The following is a 22,471-nucleotide window of genomic DNA, read 5'->3' as shown; positions in this document are numbered from 1 at the left end:
TCACTACAAGCTCCTAAGAAGAGTCTCGGTTGCCTCAAAAGGCTCAGGTACATCCGCTCAAAAATTTTGGACCCTGCCATTTGAACACAGGACAATGTTTCTTGTTGCTCTGCAAGAGAAGCATCATCTGAATGTGGCAGGTTTCATAAGGTATCAATAATGTCTGCCATGGTAAAATGCATATTTTGATAGGTGGCTAATAGAGCAGCTTGGTTTTCTTTGTCGGTGGGTAATGTAGTCTTACTGTAAATTCATCGAAATTTGAATAATTATTCTGCTTTCCTGAACCCCCTCCTGATCTCAGCACACATACAATCACACACACAGACTTCTGGTATTTTTACTTCTGTCTAAAAATACGTATTTCTGTCCTGGTTTTCTGTCTTTTAGCCCTAAATTACTGAGCCTTAGGCACTTTTTATTGTTAGAAAAAAACAAGGGATTGTTTTCTTCTTCTTGGTATAAGATTAAGAGCAAAAGAGCTGCTTTCAGCTTAAAGCTCACATTTGTTATTACAGACTTACACCTGTTGAATATAATGGCAAGCCAAAATTTTCCTTATATGTTATTGCACAGGTATCACTTGAGGGAAAAAAATGAAAGGAGGGCTGGCTCACTTGGCAGATACATTCTTGCAGCCTCTTGAATGTGATTTTAGTTTATGCAGGAAACAATCCTGTTGGCCTGAAGGTAGCTGGAGAACTCTTGTATAGGAATAAAGCATGCAAAGAGTCTGATCCTTGTTTCCATATAGCCTATCAAACCACCACTACATGTCCAGCTACACTGTGTTGACCTAGCATCAAGAGACATCTTTACATCTCGTATTTGTCTTATACTTTATGAAATGGAGAAATCTGAGAAAAGTCAGGCATTGTAACAGCACATGCCCTTGAATTTTCATTCATCTCTCTGTGCAGAATTGGATTTTACAGAGGGCACTACTTGTTCAGCTAAACCCAAATGCTTTATTGTCACAATACTGCTTCATTTTTGCAGACACTACATTATTTCCCAGAACCCAGATTTCGAATGCATTTTTAAAAATTCTGTTGTGTTTCTCTGTGTCAACTGAAAGGCAAGCTAAGCCAAATGCTACCTTAATTCATTACCTACTAGAACATTTGGTGATGAGCATTTCCAAAGAAGTCTTCCCAGAGAAGTAAAAAGCTGAACAGAGAGCGGAACAAGCTCACCTGCAAACCACATGCCTTTGCTTTACAGAGATCTCACCCAGTCATGCAGCTCCACAAAGGCAGCATCCCTCTAATCCAACCCATTGGCAGTCACCTGGCCACCAGGTTGTTCTTGGTCAAAATTTCTTAGTTTATTAGTTTTGGGGTTTGAGAATTGCTGTGGAGATACAGTATTTTGATTTTCCAAGTGTGATAATGCTTATTGCCCCAGAGAGCAAAGTATGTTACATGGCTGAGGTTGTTCTAAGTTGTGACTCTTTTGGAGGTGAAAAAGGAGAATGCAAGGCCTTGGAGGAAACTGGAGGGTTTTTAAGCAGGAAATCACAAAAAACTTACAAAAATTTTTCTATATGTGTCAAAATCAGGCATAACCTAACATAGACATTCCTATGACTGTTTCTGTACAGATCCCTGGATGCCAAAAATGCTTCCTCATGCATATATTATATTTGTAATTAATTTTACATAGCTGAATATCCTACTATAGCTAAGGATCCAGACCATACAACTGTGTATACACAAAACCCTCCCAAATATAATGTATGATACAGTAGCCTACTTCCAGGACTAGAGACATAAAGCATATATATTCAGTTTGATTTTTAAATAAACTCATTCTGCTGCTCTTTTCTTTGGAAACAGCAATAAATAATGTCAAGGTACTGCAAGGGTCAATGCTGCAGTGTGTACACAATAAAAGTAATTTATTATGGTCTTACTTCATAGTTGTCTATAGAATACTATACTCAGCAGAAAAAAAAAAAGCTGTGAAGAAGTGTACCGTTCATCAGAGTGACACATCATGGTAATTATTTATGTTCTTTTGAGAATATAAGTTCCAGTACAAGGAACTCTCTGTTACAGCAGCCTGACTTCAGGAAAATAAAAAATAATAATGCTTATATAAAAAATCACAAGATTCTAATCCTGAATTTCAACTATTTTATTTTTAAACGCAGGAGGGGTAAAGCATATGCTTTCACACTGTAAATATGCATGTAACTGATCTTAATATGGTTCTTACGAGATGCCATGTTTGAGTACTTTGATAAACACTAATAGATGCTAGCTTTAAGTGTGACTATCCAAGCATGGTCCTTTTTCTGAGGAAACATGCAAGTTTGTCTTTATTTTTTAGGACCTCAGCTTTGCACGGTACTTTCTGACTCAGCACTAAAGGCCAATTTGATGTCTAAGTTCTATGCTGCAATCCTACCTCATAAAAACTCTTAGCACAATCAATCTGTCCATATTTTCTGCCTAGCTACATTCCAGAGAGAAATGGCCAGCTGCTCCTGTCCTGTAAAGGTTTTCTTTTCTGGAACATGATACATTGCACAAAGTGCCCTAACAGCGTTGATGTAGACGAGTTCCCCTCCCCAACTACAAAACCATCTGCTGCTGGCATTCCCACCTGTGACTCACCTGAGAGTTCATATCTGAGTTAATGGAGATTTCTGGCTAGCTAGATCTGTCCTGTAAGCAGATCTCACCTCTCAAATATTTTGCTTTTATTAAAATATCTGAAATGTATGGAAGTGTTGAGCCTATTTGCATTTCACACAATTTATTTCTCAAAACTTTTAATAAGGACATGATCTTCAATCTTGGCTCTTAAAAATAGAAGATAATGAAAAGTAAGTTTTCAAAAATATATTTGAATGAAATGAAAGGGTCTTAAGAAAATTAAATATCTTTTGCATTATTTATTGCATATCACATCCAGATTTTGCTAGTCAAAGGTTTAATTTGAATCAAAGAGAAAGGTTTTGCCTACTGATTGCAAGAGAAGTTAAAGGTCTTACATTGCCGAAGTAGCCTCTGTTAAAGTCATGGACACCAGATTGTCCCATAGCACTCACCGATCTAACAAACCAATTCCTGTTTTCTTGAAGGGAAATAAACGAACTGTATGAGTATAGTTTAATGGTCAAAGCTATGGCAGTTTCAAGTTTTAGAAGGAAAACTGCCTTGAGTTTTATCGGATTTACATATGTGTATGCATATATATACGTGCATACATGAAACTGCTGAGCCCTAACTGACAATCTTCGAACTGTATACGTTTTACTGTGCATTCATGCACATAATCTTCAACAGTCCAAATTTGTTAGTTTTCCATTGTTACTAGGTATATGGTGCTCATATTTTGGGGTTGTCCCTGACATGGTCTGCAGGGTCTTCGTATCAGCCACATGCAAACAAAGCTTTCGGGGGCCTATGTGTATGCTTGAGTTTTCAGTGACTTCTCTGCTGTTTCTCAAGCTTTTTGTTGTCAGTCCTAAGTGAGGTACATTTTAGCTGTCTCAAAGCATCTTCTTATGGGGTCCAAAGGCCTTTGACTTTTGCTTATTTCATTCTAAGCAGAATTTGCCTTCAGGATGGTCCAGTTGGCTTTGTCTATTAAAACACCCATTAGCAGCACAGACAGATTTCATTATGTGAAATATGTAGAGACTGGGGGGAAAAGACAAAACAAACCCAAACCAGAAAGGCTGATCTGTAGCTTCACGTGAATTCTTTCACATGCTTCAGTAAGGTTCTAGAACAGTGTCCTCAGAGTACCTCATCCAGTTCATGCATTTTCAATGGGTGACAGACCATTTGCTACCAGAGGACTTTTGACAGTAATGGCATCAAAGAAAGCAATTCTTCTGGTTTGTGAGGGACTTGAGAAGATGATAGAACTAGACTGAGGTGGCAAGATGGGAAGATTTAGCACGACCATGTTTGGACTCCCTCAAGTTTTCTGCCCATAAACATCACTGCTAGCTACACTTAATCAACATGAAGAACAGGATCTAATCCAGCTTGTCATTCCAGAAGAAAATATTAGAGTATTGCAGGGATTTCTCTTTGTAGCAAAGGAAATCTGGTCTTTCCAAAGCATATCATGAACTTTATTTTCTTTATGACAAGCAGGATCACTCTATGCGGCACTTCACCAGCTTAAACGCTAGCAAGTAAAGGCAGTGTAGATGCAAATTTAAGCATCCTTTCTTCCTCCTCTTCAGAACACCAGATCCCAGATTTAAGGGCTGCAGTTAGATGTACAAAACCCATGGGGCATACAGGATGTAGATGTACTTTGGCCACATTGGAATCATGAGAACAAGACGGAGAAAAAGCATCCTGTTGACAGAACAGCTGAACTTCTGTTGAGTACATGCAGTAAATTGTCACAATATGAAAAAAAAGAAAAAAAAAGAGCTTTTCTGACAGCCAGACTTGCAGTATCTTAATGAGGAATAGAGCACTTTGGCATCTACTTTAGAAAATCTGTAGATAAACAGCCTTGCAATTTCTATAAAAGTATGTCTGTATAACTTTGTGAACGGCATGACAGTTGCACTGAGCAATACACTTCTGGCAAAGGAGATGGCTACGTGGTTGCAGGACAGTTTGTTGGGGAGTTGCCAGTGTCAGCACAAGGTAGAGTGCAGAAAAACTAGCTTCCCCGGGTTCGGAACTCCATGCAGGAATAGTAGCCAGAGCCCTAAGTTCAGCACATAGAATGCACCAGAGACACTATTCTAATTTTGATGCACCTATAGGTGTAGTGAGGAACTGGCATTTCTCATTGCCTAAGTGTGAGCAGGGCCACAACCTGAAATTGCACTCTTCAATGGATCTTTAGAAGCAAGAGCTTAAGTCTTCAGGGATGCCTCTCACTGAGTTAAAAGAATGGCTTTGGACTGTGGATACTTGAAATAAGCTCTGTTATAAAAAAATAAATATGAATCTTATATACGTACCCACAAAAATTGTGAATAATCCCATCTTCTCTATTAAGATCTAAATGCTAGAAAGTTAACACAGGAAGGAGACCTTACTTTATCCTCATTCAGAATAAAACATGCAATTTCACCAGAACGTGTAATATCTAGCACCAATGAAGGCAGTTTGGGAGTAGGAAGCTCTCTGGGAGTAGGAAGTTTTTAAAGCTTTAATGGCAGTCAGTGAGTGATTTAACATTTGTTGGGACAAGGAGGCATGACCTTGTAGTCTGATGGTCGAGATACTTACCGGAGAGATTCTTGAGCTGCCTTTGTATTTCATTGGCCAGCTGTAATGGCACCATCTATTAAAAGAAAGCCACGACTAACATATTTGCAGATCTTGGTCCTGTAGGAATGAATATGGTAGATGCTGCCCAAACGCACCAACTAGACAAATCTGAAGCAGAAGGATAAGTATATCGATATGATTAGGCACCAGCATCAGACTGGCAGGAACTGAACCCACTTTGAAACAGGCAGACAACTGCAGGTATTAAAATGTTTTTTAAAAAAATCAAATAGGGAGAAATATGTCAATTAGGTGACTTCAATAAGACCCAATTCTCTTCTCAATAGAACCAATGAAGTTTCTATTAATGATGGCAACAGAAGCAGAGATGAGTCTAAAATTTTTTGACAAGATGCAAGCAAAGGAAATATTGATAAACAAGTGATTATATTTTAAGCAGAGCTACAAAAAATAAACTCTAAGAGGGATACCCGAAACTACTCAGGCACACTGTCCGCTAAGAAAGAGTAGGAAGCCCCTTCTACTCAACCAGAATCAGAATAAACAGGTCTTGAACTTCAAACAAAGCAAGGGATTAGAAGCAGCTGTCTGTGTCTTTATAACAGCCTGAGATGGCAGCTACTATTTATGTGGTGGTAAAGCAAAAATATAAGCTTTCTGAAATACATTTTCTTTGCCTCCCTGCAAAAAGATGACAGTAGGAAAAAAAAGTATGCATGTAAAAAGGTGCAGTATACGTTTATTAAAAATAAGCACTCATACAGAAGGATAGTGATAACACATGGAGAATTCAGTCAGATTCTTGCTGCAAGTTATCTTCCTCTCACAGAAAGTAATATAAGCTGAAGATTAGACTCGCTATTTGGCAATGTAAACATTACAGAAACAGTACGCGTTTCCATTAGGAAGTACTTAGTTACATTTCAGTTCCTGGCTTACCTCATGTTATATGAAGCCTTTGGGTAGAATATAACCATAAAGTTGCAGTGATGTTTTCAGAAGGTGGACCATGCTCAAATACGCTATTTTTTTTAATAAAACCAAATTAAGCTTCCCCATGTGTACCACATGAACCATTTTTAGATTAGCTGATTAAGGTTGCAGCTGTAAAAGGAATTCTTTTACCTTTTCCAGTACCAATTTTCCAGCTTATGTTTTTTATTTCATTTTGAACCATAAAATTCAGTCTATCGCATAAGATAACGGATCACAAAGATGAAGCTATCCACCTCACTTTTCTCAAGTTATAGTTCAAAAAGGTAGATGCTGAGATAGCATTATTCTGAGATTTGATACTCCCAGTGTTTAAATTACTTCTAAAAAACTTGTAAAAGTTTAAAAAACTGTGGTGAGTTGACCCTAGCCAGCAGCCAATCACCCACACAGCTGCTTGCTCCCTCTTCCCTCCATCCCCAGCAGGACGGGTGAGAGAAGAGCAAAAGCTAGAAAAGATAAAGGCAGTTTAATAAGTGAAGGAAAGAGATAAAAACTAAACCACCAAAGGCAATCAACTCACTAACTCCCACATGCAGATCAGTACTCAGCCAGTTAGCAAACAGCACCCACCTCGAAAGCCAGCCCTTCTCACATATTTCTTCCTCTACCCTGATTTTATTGCTGAGCATGATGTTATCTGACATAGAATAGTTCAGGTCAGATGTCCAGGCCATGTCCCTCACAAACTCTTGCCCGCCCTGAGACTACTCACTGTGGGGGGAGAGCAAGAAGAAGCAGCCTTGACCCTGCACAAGGACTGCTCAGCAACAGCCAAAACACTGGTGTGGTACCAACACTGTTTTACTCACAAATCTAAATCACAGCACCATATGGGATGCTGTGAAGAAAGTTAACTTCATCTCAGCCAGACCCAGTACAGAAAGAAACCCTAGAATTCAGCTGTTAATCTGCATGAGATCATAGCTCATTATTTGGAAGTGCAAAATCAAAAGCAAGTCTTCTACTGTAAAATGTTTTCAGCATATGAAAATGTGCGTCAAATATATAAAACCTGAAAGCGGTTCACTACAGTCAATACTATTCTTAAAATTTCTAGTAGTGTCTTTGACCAGTGTATTTATAAAATAAGTAAGCCTAAGGCCTTCCCCAAACATACAACTTTCTATGTGAGTTTGTGGGTCTTGCACCCACATTAGTAAAACTGATCAGTTTTTGCTCCTACAGTTTGGATATTGGTTTTTACTGTTTACTACCTGCAGGTTGTAAGCAGTACTGTACAGTAGATATGCATAAATAGAATCATAAATTAAAAAAGCTAACAAGGTGCTCAGAAAGGCAGCTCAATGGCTTTGCCACTGCAGATGAGAATGTGCAGAATTATGCTTGCTTACTCTAGTTCCAGGGGTGGAAAATATTAAGTATATAACATCAGAAATTACAGCTTCCATGCATCTCTTTCTCCTGCCCATAAGTAAATATCCTAGGAACACAAAACAGAAGTGATGGTCTGTGGAAGTCAGTAAAGTCTCTTCACAGACCTTGAGAGCTCCTCCGTGCTTGTATAAACAACTGCTCACTAAATCCAAAATAACACAATCAACACTACTCCCCAAAATAGTAGCTCTTGTTAACATACCACAAAACTCACTTTCCTTTACGGTAAAGTGTTGAGCACCACAGATATTTAACGCACTGAAAGCCTTCAGGATTTGAGAGCATAAACTTTGCATAGCTTTCTGGCACTTTCAGATATTTAAAGGCAAATGGAGTCCCTCGCTACCTTGAGAAAGTACTTCTCAACTCCAGAAAGTAATACAGAGGAGCCAGTAATAAGGACTCCATAAATAAAACAAAAAAAGGCCACTGGAGACAGATACTGCCCACAAAAATTAACCTGTAGTGCCAAGCTAAATATTTAGGAAATTCACTTTTATATCTAAAGGCCACTCCTGCAAAACAGTAAGGCTCTGCCAGTGCAGGTGAGTACTCCCAGCTTTGTGTTGCAGCAGCAGGAGTTGTTTTGAGGCTCCATCCCAAGGGAAAGCACTATCCCAGCAACTGAGCATCTTCTCTCCATGCAGCAGGAGCTTTTTAGGAAAGACTGGGCTTATAGGCAGATTTGAACATTAACTAAGCAAGGTTATCTGCCCAGGGTTTTTAAAGTAGCACTGGTCACTGAAAGGATCTGTCCTGAATTTGAAAGACTAAGGCACAATGACAGCAAGCAATCAAGGCCACGATTTTCTATGTTCAACTTAACACAAAACAAGAAGGCTCCACTTCCAAGCAAGCTAAAGCCACTTTAAGGCATATGTGGAGCACAGTGAACACTGGTAACAGTAGCCCTCAAAAATCTAAACAAGACTAGAGATTTTTTTCTCTTTCTAATACATGCAGGTGACCCAAATGTGAATTCTGGGCCACTGGTGAAATAAAAATTCAGGTTTTTTTGAGGTATTCAAAATTTTACAGCTCATGCACAGCTCTGTTGCTTGCCACAGGCCCTGATGCCCATGTGCCAGAACCGTCAGAAGCACTCAGGCACCTGAATCACCCCGGACAGACATTTCTTGGGCATGCTTCACTCCCTTGAAAACGAGCAGCAGCAGCAAAAGCAGCAGCCTCAGCTCCCCTTTCCTTCCTCCTGCCTTCCCTGCAGCAGGTCAGGCTAGCAGCAAACAGGGATATTCTCTATTACACAGCGCTACACAGCAAGCAAGCTCACTTCTAAATAGATTCAATTAGAAGTTTCTAAACCACAAAATAAATAGTTTTACATTTTGCTGCATAACTTAGAATAAGGATAAGAATAACCTAATACCTCATAGTAAATGTAGTGTTATTTAAATTTTTTCCCCTTGTTCTTAGAGTAGCAGATACAAGAGACCCACTTGAAAAAGTTAAGACTCCCACAGAAAATAACAAATAAATTTACTTTCTGGGTTTTTTGCTCCCTGTCATAACAAAATAGTGATCATCTTGCCTGCTCTTCACAACAGGGCCTTTTGATACAGCAGGCATTCCTTTGTTACATGCCATTGCTGATTTTCCTTTAGGGAGAGGCTTCTTGGCTGCTGGGGCTGAGCTTTCATTTGCTTGCAAGTTTTTGGTTGAAGGCTGACCTTTTGTGGAAAGCTGTGCTGGCTTTTTGGTCACTGTTGCTTTGGCTGCAGTTTGGGGAAGCCGTACGACAGATAAGGGAGTGCGTTCAGGAGGTCTGGATGAAGCAGATCCAGCCCGAGGGGTTTTACTGATATTTGGCTGCTTATTGACAGCTGATGATAAATTTTTGCTTGTAGATACCAGCATAGATGGTGATTTTGATGCTTCACTAACTGCAAGGGAAGGTGCAGAAGCTGAATGTTTCAGGACTGAAGCACTTTTCAAGTTCCTTGTCAGGTCAGAAGCTGTTTGTGGAGCTTTCTGAGGATGCTGAGACCCAGTTTCCGAGGTCTGAATAGCATTCTCAAGAGGTTTTGCGAGGAGCTGCTGAGAATGTGCAAACTTGGCAACAGCACGCAGATTGGTAACAGGCTGCCGAGTAGCTCTTGGAGCAACTGAATTCACTTTGGTTTTAGCAACGGATACAGGTTTGCTTTTAGCAGGGCCATGCTTCTGTTTTGAAGCCACTGTTTCAGCTGTTCCAGGCAAGCGAGACAGCTGTTTTTTAGAGGATGAGGGGGCAGGATGCAGCACTGGTCCTGGGGAGCTCTGAGGCAGGGGAAATTTTGCCTTGGGAGCATCAGGGGACCGAATACGCTTGCGTAATGTTTCAGAGTGAACAAGAGCTGTTCTCATTCCTGCAGATGAGGAGCTTTTGCTTACAGGCTGCAAAGGAGCAGCAGCTGGTGAGTTGCGTGCAGGAGGCTCCAGTTTCTTTGAGGTGCCAGCTAATGGTTTGAAAGGAGACTGCACAGTTGTTGCTGAAGACCCTTTTAATTTGGACCTGGCTGTCAATGACTTGGCTGTAGAGGCTGAGGGCACTGGCACTTTTGGCGATGTCAAGGCAGGGGACTGAGGACGTTTGCATGAAGGTTTGTTGGCAGTGGCCCCGTGAGCTGAAAGAGCAGTAGAGGGTTTTGCTGGCTGCTTTTGAAACATATTGACAGCTGACATTGGGTTCATGACAGGAGGCTCCTGAGTTCTAGCTGATGAGCTGGGGACATTGTCACTGGTAACCCCTTTCTGAAACGCCAGGATTTTTTGTTCCAGAGTTGCAAACTGAAGCACTCGGCACGGATCATATTTCAGCAGAAAACCTTGAAGAGTGTCCCAACCTCCACCAACACGTACCATCACATGCTTGCCATGTAGCATCTGAGAATGAGGGAAGAGGGGAAGGAAGCACAAGAACAAGAGTAACTTCTACTTTGTTTTAGGCTGCACTACGTCTTCATCTTACACTAAATTATCATGAAATCAACTAAAAGTAGGATGTCTTTTCTTACAGAGAAACATTTTTAAAAAGAGAAATTGTGTTGTAAATAAGGCTTATATTTCCCAGTTCTTCTATTAGATAGTTTCTCCTGCAGACAGTCATTATGCATTAGGAAATAATGAAAGCATGTATACAAAAGGCATTTTAACCATTCTGTCAGTGTCTTAATTTAGTATACTAGAGTTCTGGATACAGGGTTTGTTCAAATGATGGATGTCCTCATTACATTTTAATCCAAGAAGCTCTTATGGCTTCTGAAGACAGTACTCAACTAACTTACAAATGATACATAAACGCCAAGCATCCAGATTTTGAACAAGCAACATTCTCAGGGTATTCTACTGCATCACTCTTATTTATATTGCAACTTGCTACTGAAATTTTAGAAACATCACAGAAAAGTATTAACTTGCTTAGTTTAGTGTAGTTGTAAAATCAATAGTTGTAAGATATAATTAGTTACACCTGCTTTGAATAGAAGATTGGATGACATGCTGTCCCTACCAAAATAACTCTGTAATTCTAAAACAATACCATAAAAACAAGGTATTCCACTCAAAAGCATTTATATCCCCACTATGAATATAAATTGTAATTGTGACAAACCACTTACTCGTATGAAGAGTATTTTATCTCCCAGTCTATAACGTCCCTCTGATAAGTATTCAATTGAAAATCGATGGGAGCAACTGCAGGGAGGATCTTCTGCTATATGCTTAACCTAGTTATTAAAATTGAAAGCATGAGTTAGTATTTTGACAGAAGCATGTGTCAACTAGTTTGAGATATTTGAGATATTTAATACAAGAAAATATACTGATATCATTATTTCATAATCTAAGAAAACACTAGAATTCTATTCCCTCACAAGAAAATCTCAGCTACATAGAGCTTCAAAATGTAGAATAAAAGATTAAAAAAAAGAACAATCTATGGGTACGGACAAATATTGTTGCTCCAGTCCATTTTCAAAATTTCTTCAATGTTATTTTTACTTCCTTTTTAAGATTTGTTCATAACATAGTAGTATAAAATCCCTGCCACGACCTTGTAAAGATGGTCTCTAGGATTTGAAACAAGTGCCTGAGTCTCTCCTGTGACCAAATCCATTGCTGCACCTGACCCCAGGCTACTTCTGCCCTCTCCTTAACCTTTTGTAAGGCTTTTATAAGTTAATCTTCTATGTTTGTGACACTCAAGAAAAAACAAAAAACACCAAAAAATGAGTCCCCAAATTAGTCCAGGGTTAGAGAGTGGTGAGGCACTGGAACTGATTGCCCAGGGAAGCTGTGGCTGCCCCATCCCTGGAGGTGTTCAAGGCCAGGTTGGATGGGGCCTTGGACAGCCTGATCTAGTGGGATGTCCCTGCCCATGGCAGTGGGTTGGAACCAGATGATCTTTAGGTCCCTTCCAACCCAAACTATTCTATGATTCTAAGATGTACCTCTTACAGTCACTTAAGAAACTGGAAGGTCAAGGCCAAGCAGGAAAAAACCTGAAACTTTTCAGAGGCACTAAAGATCTGTTGGCTTGCTTTACCAAAGAAGCATAAGTTTTACATTAGAACACAGAGGATCTCTAAAATAAATAAATTTTAAAGTCTCATCAGGCATTTTTATGCAAAATAGGAAAGTTGTTCATAATTTCTTTTGGACCAATTCACAAGACGTACAAATGATCATTTCCTTTTCTGCATACATATTCATTTCCAATTGGTACAGCTACGAGGTTTTACTTAAATTATTTTCCAAAATAGCTTCATCAAAGTCTACCTTAATATTTGACGAAGTCTTATGAAAACATCAAATTGAAGACAGGCATACATTACAGTCATAGAACATTGAACACACCAGAAAGAAAAATTGAATTAAAGTATTTCTTATACTCAAAGAAGCAACAGAATGGCAGGAGTGAAAAACCAAGGCAAGTTATATACACAGATGCATTAACTCCAAAATATATATGACAGTATTTTGCTTATATTTTTTAAAAAAATACTTATTCAAAAGAGGAGCATACCCTTCTGTTTTCTACTTAGGGAGGTTCACCAACATTAGAAGATAAACAGCCTATGTTTATTGAGCCTGATCATACAAGTATTAAACTTAGAGTTTAAGTTAAAGCCCATATTACCATTAATAAGTATTACTTACTGCCTCGTGTAGCTCCCCATTATGACAACATGACTTTGCTGTGGTGATAGGTGATGGTGGTCCAGAGGTCATCAGCAGTGTTTCTTCTAGCTCAATTTCCTTCTCTAGTTTTACCAGTACAGGAGGTTCAACTCCATAACTCAACACAAACACAAAATTAGAAAGTTTAATTGCTAAAGCAAACACAAAGAAACTGCTGATAACAAACATGCAAAATTCTGAGTAGTTTGACTGAAAGGGAAGAACTCTACATCAGTCAGAGGAATAACTGCTTTGACAATGCAAAGAGAAGGAGCAACTCTTAAGTTTCTCATACTCCTCACAAAGGTGGTCTTGGAGCTACAAGAGAAGGCAGTAAAAAATACTGTCAAAACTACACTGTTCATATCCATTTTGATAAACTACCTTAAAACTTCCAACTCTACACTAGAAATAAATTACAAGTTGAAACCAAGAGATTGATAAAGAGATACCTGCCAAAATGCTTAAAAAATAAAGACCTAAAAAGTGTATTTAATGTTCAGTGAATTCTTCCAAGATGCACGCATATGCACATTTGCTGAATGTAGTGTTTAAACATACAGCCAGAAAAAAAACCACGGGTCAGCACTTCTCCATGAACGGTCTGATAAATATTTGAGAAAAATACTCATTGTATGGTGGTCCTAGAAAAGCTACTCATTACTTTCTGCATGGAATTGACATCTACTGCACTGACCTCAGATAGTCTTAACTTTGTCTTAGCTTTTACTTAATAGAATATGCTCTACAATTTCTTATTAAGAGCCTGTACGGATCACATACCTTGATACAATGCGTCCAATTTCCAACAAACAAAGATATACTTGTCTTGGATCCTTGTGCAAAACTAAAAGGGAAGAGAATAAAAGGCAGTTACAGCTCACATTTACTGTGGGGAGGACTGTGCAATTAGGTACAGAGCAGGGAAGATAAGGAATAGATGACTAACTTTGCCATCATTCTAATCAGGGGCAAGCTACACTATCATGGATAAATCACTATATGCTTTCCAACTCTAATTTTCTGTTCCGTAAGCGTCTAAATACATCCTGGCACCCCCAAAGTCAAACTTCTCCACCTCCTAAGAGAAATACCGTCTATTTGATTTTATGCAGTTCTTGATGTGAATTGGAAAGAAAGTTCGGAGAGCTTTCCCTTCCCTATCCCCAAATGTGTTATAGCAGTCTTAAAGGTGAAAAGCGTTCAACAACTGCAAATAGGAAAACACCCGTCTGTTCATGCTTGAGCAAAAAGATACACTCCATGGGTGAAAAAACATAAACAAATACATTGCAAGGGAATTAGCTGACAAGTGGATAGCTATGCAGCCAGTCAGCCTAACTAGTTCAAATCCTTAGCTGCAAAAGAACGATGTGTAGGTGTTAACCATTTCAGTAAGCAATAGATCCATTTTTCTTACCACTTTCAAAGTTCTGGGTGCAAGCAGGGTCCATCCACTTGTCAGATTCACCCAATTGCACTAGAAGATACCACTGATACAGTGGCAACTCCCCTACTCCATGCTATACCCCCTTTTACCCCCTCCCTATCAGTCCCCACCACCCAAAGGTTTTCTTGAGAATTTGCTATCTTTGTGAGGATCTGTCTGAGAAAGAGGGTCAAAACCTGACAATAATGAGGTGAGAATGACATTGGCTTAAGAGGCAAACACTCAGGTGCAAACATCAGATCCTAGCTATGATCACAGAAAAGATGCAACACTATTTCAGATATGTTAGTAACAGAGAGTTTTACCCTAGCCTTTGTTTCACACATACTGTGCCCACAGAACCCAGCTAGTGCCCTGCGCAGAGGCTGGTTTGCATCCCTTGGTTCAGAGCAGCTCTAACAGTAGCAGTTACTTAACTGTGTAGACACAATAAATCATGTAATGAGAGCTGAAGAATGAGATGGGCGTGTAGGTGACCATGGGAGTTTTTCTGGGTTCAACTGTCCTCCACCCACCCACGGCGCTGTTCTTTTCCCTACCACCATCAAGTGTAAGAAATGTGAAAAATCACAGATATAATTTTCATAAAGTGTGATTTTATTCATACTGTGCAGTAACAATATTCAGTAGAAACTGGAAATTCACTGAGGAGAAGCCTAATGAGCCACCTCTGTATTTACTGATGAAATCTAACATCTTTCTGATGTTCAATTTGATATTTAAATTACTTTGCTTTAAATAAGGTGGAAGTGTTTCCTAAAGTATAAGCTGAGTATGCAGTCACATGTTCTTGTTTATATCACCTACTCCAGTTTATATGTCTACTTCTTAAAAGATCTCATTATGAGGGGTAAATGTAGAAAAGAAAGCTGGCACGGCCATGAACATAATCTAAAAGATACTAAGAGCTCGTTTCATCTTTCTTTTTTTTTTTTTCCCATGTGTTTTTGTAAGCTACAAGAGACGTGTCATAATTTGCCTGAATCCAGAAGACAAAAATCTCTAGCAGACATCAAGACATTTGGCTTGAAGTCAAAGGGCATCCCATGATGGCTGCTCTCGCTCTCCCTTTCTGCTGTCTCAGGAGCCACTTAATCTATTTCCCTCACAGCAACAGGTCCCGAGAAGTGTGGATGGCTATGTGCATCTAATGGGAAAAGGTCAACTGTCAAATTGTCTTTCCTCTGTTTCATAAAGAGTGGCTTGAAAGTTTGATGGAGAACATCAGCGGAAAGAGTGTTTCACCAGGGAGGCTGCAAGTCTGCTCATTTCAATTGCCAAAAAGGCCCATAGAAGACATTTATGCCACAAAGCAAGCTTGTGTCAAGACTTCAAAACACTTCTTGGCTGTGAGTGAAAGGCTCAGTATTAGGAAATCCTGTCTGCTTATCTCAGGGAGGCTAAACAGGTTCTAGTTACCCATCCAGGAAGCAAGATGTTTAAGCAAAGCAATTCATCCAAGTTGAGCTGAGAAAAATATTACAACTGATTTTTTATAGCTCAGTTCTCCTACTTATCTGCATTTCATGGCACTGAAAAAAAACGTATACTCCCTAGTTAAATCAGAATGAGACAGATGCAAATGAGAATATTTTCTCAATATTTTAAAAGATGACTTATCCAGTAGAGTAGGCATGCACAGTTTACCTAGCAGGGAGGAGAGCTGAGAAGAAAAGCAGTTAATGAAAATAGTGCCTCCCATTTAAATAGCTTTAAATGGCAGAAAGACTTCAAGAAAATCTAGTATATAGTGTGACAAATTAATTTGATAACTAAAACTAAAGGTATTTTGCAATTTTTGTATTCTGCTTGACAGGCAGATATTTTGCCTTTAAAAAAAACAAAACAAAAACCTACCTCCCCCTCACTCAAAAAACAGTAATTGGCTTACGACAGAGAAGTTTGCACTAATTAATTTTCACTGATGTAATAGCTCGCAGAAGAGCATTTCATTATTTACCATGAATGAAAGGACAGTTCCTCTTAATTAACAGTCAAAAAAAATTTATTCCATCTGGAACTACCAGTCTAAAATCTGTTTGTTACAAGGGACAGACTATGCACTAGGGCAGGCATACACACACTTAGCAATATTTGTTTTTATAACCATCTTATTAAATGGGAAAATACAAATGGTTTAGAATCAAGTCAAGCAGGTCCCGAAGTAAATGTTAGTTACCAACAGACTGTTGTCACTTCAGGCACAACGCCCCGATGTAGTTACCAAATTTAGCAGTCATGAATGCATTATTCTGAGGGCTCTCTGCAACAAGAATGAGCTCTAGTACCAAATAAAGGATCTTATTGTGAGTTGACTCCATGGCCCTGTGGTCTTCCCACACCATGCTTTTCTCCGTTGTTTCTCAGTGCGCTTTTTTACTGAAAAAAAGCTTGCAAGTTTTCTGTACAGCTGTCACTCCTCCCTTCCTCCCACACAGCAAATTTCAGAATGTTGGAAAAGCATCATGCAGTCACTGAACTGATTTTTCAAGGCTTTTATGTGAACACTGCCTTTAAAATTAATAAAAGCATTAGTAGCTTGCACAAGACAGATATAGGTGTGACAAAGCCTTCACCATACTACACAGAAGAGATCTCCCTGACCAGGCAGTTATCCACGTACAGATCAAAGCAAGTCTTACAAAAACATAAATTTACCTAAACCTTCAGATTCAAAGAGATAAGTCTCATCAACTCCAATGGCCCTACACCAGTTAAGAAAGTTGGCTGTATTATCTCTGGCAAAAAAAGATCCTGCTGGAGCATCTTTCTTACATGGAACTTTTCTCATCGGAAAATTCTGGCAACAGAAGAAAACAAAAAGTACATTGTGCACATCAACATTGCCAACAGATTTCAACAGCATATTTGCAAAGGAAAATAAACCCTAAATTTAGAGTATAGGAACAGTGGTCAGTAACTATTTTGTGCTCAACCCACCACGTATTCTAGTAAAAAAATTTGCTTATGTAGAAGACATCCCACCTTATCTTTAGAAACAGTCACTGACTGAACAATCCTTAGTTCTGAGCCCTCCCCCTGAACTGCCCATACAATTGCCTTCCCATTTCCCCACACGCTAAGGTAAATCTCACTAGTGGTTTCACAAGCCTAGATAATTATTCCCCATTCTCAAGTTCTGTTCATAGGAGCAGAATGAGCAGAGAGAATTCCCAACCAATTAAACTATACTTCTCTACCAGATTTTAATGTTTTAGAGACTGTTCTAGAAAGCTGCAGGAATCAGAATGGAGCAAAGGGCAGTTTTCTTGAAAACAATTCGGTACTTATTTGTTTTTAAATTGGTATCTTCAAAACTAAAGACAGTTCGAAGTGCACAGATTGGGCATCTTGTCCACCTTAAAAAAATTCCTAAGGATGTGAGCATTCATACGGCTCTTGTATAAACACCATTTAGCATCCTAAGACTGCTGTCTTATGCCCTGCTCCACTTAGTAATTCTTCTAATATTAGTAATTCTATTACTTACTGGTAAACATCCATTATTTAAAGCTACTGTTTTACTAGATAAAACAGTAAAAGGTAAATGCAAAATAAATAGTCTGGATACAGTGAGACAGTTCCTCCTGCCCCCAAGGGAAACACAACCAAATGAGGGCACATAAGTTGGTGACCAGCTATTTGAGAAATCATTGCCGTAGCTATACTGAGTACCTGAACATTGAAAATATGCTCCCTCCACCAGAATTACGTATTTTTATACTCCAAACTGACACATCAATGCTTTTCACTGTACAAACACAGACTTCAAGTTGCTTGAGATTCACATTTCAATTCAGACTTGGTTCCTAACAAAATCACTGAAGCCCGTCTGGATATTTTCACGGCTAACCTATCTACTAGAGTTTAGTCAGCAGCTTCTGGAATTAAACATTCCACTAAGTGCCAGTAGCTATCTTGTTACTAACCCACACTGATGTTATCAGGGGAACAAACACCAGACTTGGACTGGGTCTTCCTCTGACAAACTACTATTGAAATGAAACTAAGCAAACTAGTAAGGACATTAGGATTTGATTAACAAAATGTCTAATTCATTTGTTGCATCAGGACACTTTATCCACATACAACGCCACGCTGCTGTTAATCAGTCTCCAGATATGAAGTGCACAGAATGCCACTTTGGGAAGCCTAACTCATCTGCTTTCCTTTTACTACTACTTACAAATAAAGACTTCATAGACATATTAGGAAACACAATATGACTCACCCTTAAATTATTTGAGCTACAACTTTCTTTAACTAGGTTTTGAAGAACACCAACCAATTGGCAAAGTAGTACCCCATTATCAAGTTCTTCTAGCAGTTGTTCTGCTTTGACTTCTATTCCTAAAAAAAGATCAATATTAGAGTTACTCCACAGAAGGTAAAGAAGCTTCCTACAAACTTAGAGGCAATTCAAACACCCATCATGTAATTACTATAGTGTCTGAGACCGAAAATTAGTAGAAATACATACGTAAACTAAAATCAAATATCCACTTAATTAGATTTTAATTAGACTAGCAAGATTCAGAAATATAAATTAAAACGATTAATCATCCCACCTCTAAGACATGAAAGCTAATAAAAACTGAAAGTGAAGCATGCATTTTAATGCAATTCTTTTAGCCATTCAGGCTCAAATACATCAGATCTTAACAGCACCGTAGATATTAAGTGCCAGCATTGACTGGAATACTGTAAAGAGCTTTGCAGGTACTAGGCAGTAATGTATTTTTAACCTCACCCAGCAAGTCAGACAGCCAGATTGACAGATCTTCTTGCATAGGCACCAAAGTTGCTTCATGTCGCACAGATATCCATTGGTCGTATAGACACACATCTGCCAAACCTGGCCCATGTCTGGGAGTCAGAGGACTTCTGGGACTTAAGGGAAGGTCATCTCCAAACCACACCTGCAGAAGTTTTCAGTAAACTGGAGACAGAGAGCTCTAATATTTGCAGTCAGAAGACTAAAACTTCTCTTCTTAATTATGCTAAAGATCTATTATTCAAAGTGTGTTTGTTCCCCTTCAGACAGATACACCAAACCCACACAACAGCAATCACAAACAATGCGGCTCTCATTAGTATCTTCTATATGAAAAAGTACTATTAGATTTATTCTCTTGACATCTTTGGATTTAAGACTGCATGCTTTCCTGAATATTAACTAAAAAAAAAAATATACACGTGAAATTTGTGGATGTTTTTTCCTCAGCATATTTTTGGTAATGAAATCTGGATATTACCATATAATCCATTACAGACCACCAATTTCCCTGATCAAATATCAGAGGCATTTTGTGTTTAAATCATTAAAATGATGATGTTAAAAAGAGGAAACAAATTCCCATGCAAGAATATAACACACTTCTTGAACAGGAGCCCTTAGCATTTCTCTTAAGGACATCATATTTTCAAACTGAGAGGTACGTTTACATTTCAAGAAAATTACCATATCGAAATTTCATGTACAAAATTCCCAAAGACAGAGTCCTTCTGGTATTCTTAACTACTATCCTTCAGTTTAATGTATGTATAAAATACATTTGTTATTTATACTTTAATGATTAACTAGAATATAAGGCTTTTAAAAACAACTTTTAACCATCAAACGAGTTTATAAATAAGCTCAGCCTTTGACTTCAAATCCACCTTAGGTAACAATATCTAGGAAGAGAAAGAGTCACCTGTTCGGTATACCAGTGGGTTATCTATCTTGTCACATTGCTCCATTTGTAAAATGAGAAAATTACTACCTTTTTTTTTTTCCTTAAATTAGCGATAACTGGGGATACTAGTGTTTCATCTGCTTTAGGGTAGACCTTTGAATAAAAAAACCTATTATACAGAATTCAAACATTACAAAAGACATTTACCTGAACTGCATGCTGCATGGTCATATGCATTTACATTAGTTTCTCCCCCTGAGGAAAGAGAAGAAAATTTTTAACATAGTTCCTCCTGCTTTTGTGAAAATCCAAAGAAAAACCCATCAGTGCTGTTTTAGCAAAATATGAGCAAGTCTAATTAGGAATGGAGGGATAGAAAGAGGCAAGTATCTTACCAGCTAAGGTTTTGATCCAGTGTTCAGTCAACTCCAGTTATTTGCCCTTAAATAAAGCAGTAGTTATTACAGCACAAAGTAGCAACTAACTTTGCATGCATATATAATATTCAAAGGCTTGCATGATTTAAGGAGCTGTAAGGCACTAAGTTTGCCAAACAGACATTAATACTTCAAGCAATTATTGGATTTAACAATGTTGGCATTCACTCCTCCCTTCTCAGCTATCACAAGTATATCTTGTACATATGTGCATATGCATTTAAGCAGCCCGAGTTTATATTAAATGCTTTGAAGGTTACGAAAATCTTAAAGTAAGAAAATTATTTTGAAGAATGAGGGTTTTTTTCTTGCACAGATGCATGAGAGAAGTAAGTGTTTTTATTAATTTCTATTGGGATTTTGAGTTAGGGTTTTAGGCAGCTGGCATGTGGCCAAGTTTTCAATAGAGTGTTGAAACCTATTGCAGCAATATGGTCATCAGGATAATCCCCTGGCAAAACAATCCTTAAGGAAAGTTTTAATGACAAGCTGTGAACACCTTCTCTTCTGAAGCCAACACAGTAGTTTCCAGCAATGCCTTCAATCATTGGAAACCCCAGAAGCCAGCTAAAACCAACTTTTTTGCTCTGTTACTTAATAGCTACAATAAAAATTCATCTTGCTGATTAAGCTGGAAACCAGATTGCAGATATTGTCAGCTTTAACTCATCTGTTTTCCTTTAAAAATAACTAACTTCCCCCATTCTGCCCCAGAAGTTTAAGCTTCATACTTAGATAGCGTTCTTCTCTCCTCCTCCATCTGTTGCACACCTAGCCTTCCTACGACAAAAGGCCAAACAGTCCGTGACAGAAGATCCAGTTCTCATAAAAATTCTCCTGCTTCCTCTTACACAGAAAGTGCCCTTTCCTCCCCATTTTTCCCTTCCATTGCCTTGAACCTCACATGCTTCGTAGGACCACACCTGTCAGGCATTTCAAACAACTCACCTCTGTGATCAGCAAACAAGCAATCAGCTTGCTTTCAGGCTGAAGCTACTTTCTCTTAACAGGAACAGCAGCACTTCTCAAAGTTTATCAGACACTCCAAGCGTTGTCTTTGTCCCCTCTTTTTATTTCTAGGGAAATAATAAAAAAAAAAAAAAGACACATCCTCTCCTTGATGTCATTTTTCCTTCAATGAATGAACAAGGGAAGGGCAGAGTATATCCAAGCATTACTAATGAGCATGTTATGCTTCCCACAGCTTTGTCCAGGGGAATACATTTTCCTTTAGCATAAGACAGCTATTGTCCCAAGAGAGTCACAATAAGAGGCTTCATTGATTAAAAAAATAAATAAAACAACAGCAGAATAGTCAGTAGAGAAGTTGGTCTCATTAAAATAAGGAGCTCCATATAGGCTAACAAGAGCTCTAGCACACAAACTGCCAAGGAAAAACAAAAGGCAGCCTAATTCACGGGGAGCACTCAAAACACAAACAAAGCAAAATATTCATACAGCAACTATCACAAGAATGCCCAGCATCTGCAGTTTTATGGCACGCCAGATGAAAACTGGTTTTAAAAAAGAGAAAAAGTAAAAGAAAAAGAAAAAAAAAAGAGATGGAGGAGGAAAATTGTGGCACTTGAACTTCAACAGTCTGCTCTTCTAAAACAAGTTATTTTGTAAGCCCATATGCCAAAGGGCTGTCTAGAAAATCAAGCTTCCTCACTTATTACCAGAGCATCTGAGCAACACTTAACAAAAAATCCTCTGATAATACAAACTACGCTGCACAAATTTTGAGTTGAAAAATTAATGTAGTAACAATTACCCATTTTCAGATCCTAAACAATCCAGCTCTGAGATCACAGGGAATATAGATTAATGTAGCCTTGTTACTTACAGGGAGAGGTACGGGATGAGAAGACCCAGAAGTCTGCCACCTTCAAGTAGACAGCCTGCAAAGGTGCAGAAGGTGCTGTGATGAGGCAAATACTGGAGCACCTGGTAGAGTCATAACCAAATCTGACTTCTTCTAAAACCAGTCGGTTTCCCTGCACCAGAAAGCTTTACATAATGAATGAAGAAAGTGCTTGATACTGAATTCAAGCAGGTCCAGCTAGACTCACATCAGTTTCTATACATGCCAGTTCTATCAACTCACCTTCA

At 38.7% G+C, this 22,471-nt stretch overlaps 1 protein-coding gene across 2 annotated transcripts; it reads right to left on the bottom strand.

The window, feature by feature from the left end:
- Positions 1–6,405: 6,405 nt before the first annotated feature.
- Positions 6,406–21,353, bottom strand: GAS2L3 (growth arrest specific 2 like 3). 2 transcript variants are annotated; one of them, XM_069857068.1, is made up of 10 exons: positions 21,308–21,353; positions 20,318–20,363; positions 20,130–20,177; positions 18,995–19,163; positions 18,476–18,594; positions 16,903–17,044; positions 13,578–13,641; positions 12,774–12,912; positions 11,234–11,341; positions 6,406–10,499 (listed from the first exon to the last, which is right to left on the bottom strand). In XM_069857068.1, exons 3-10 carry the CDS (start codon positions 20,157–20,159, stop codon positions 9,114–9,116), a joined length of 2,157 nt encoding a protein of 718 aa, XP_069713169.1. In that variant the 5' UTR covers positions 20,160–20,177; positions 20,318–20,363; positions 21,308–21,353; the 3' UTR covers positions 6,406–9,113. The 2 variants fall into 2 exon arrangements, with proteins under 2 accessions (XP_069713169.1, XP_069713161.1); XM_069857060.1 differs by lacking the exon at positions 21,308–21,353 and having other exon boundaries at positions 20,318–20,471.
- Between the last annotated feature and the right edge of the window lie 1,118 nt (positions 21,354–22,471).

The sequence above is a fragment of the Phaenicophaeus curvirostris genome, chromosome 1 (assembly GCF_032191515.1).
Source record: "Phaenicophaeus curvirostris isolate KB17595 chromosome 1, BPBGC_Pcur_1.0, whole genome shotgun sequence".
Taxonomy (NCBI): Eukaryota; Metazoa; Chordata; class Aves; order Cuculiformes; family Cuculidae; genus Phaenicophaeus; species Phaenicophaeus curvirostris.
The sequence above is the reverse complement of the archived record's forward strand: the minus strand, read 5'-3'. Positions and strand labels throughout refer to the sequence as shown.

Excerpts from the sequence above, each read along its gene's own strand:
- GAS2L3 (XM_069857068.1), bottom strand. The coding sequence starts at position 20,159 with ATGCATATGACCATGCAGCATGCAGTTCAG. Across the intron at positions 17,045-18,475 it reads GTAGCTCAAATAATTTAAGG|AATTTTCCGATGAGAAAAGT; the intron begins GTGAGTCATATT and ends TTCTGTTGCCAG. Across the intron at positions 10,500-11,233 it reads ATAAAATACTCTTCATACGA|ATGCTACATGGCAAGCATGT; the intron begins GTAAGTGGTTTG and ends CCTCATTCTCAG.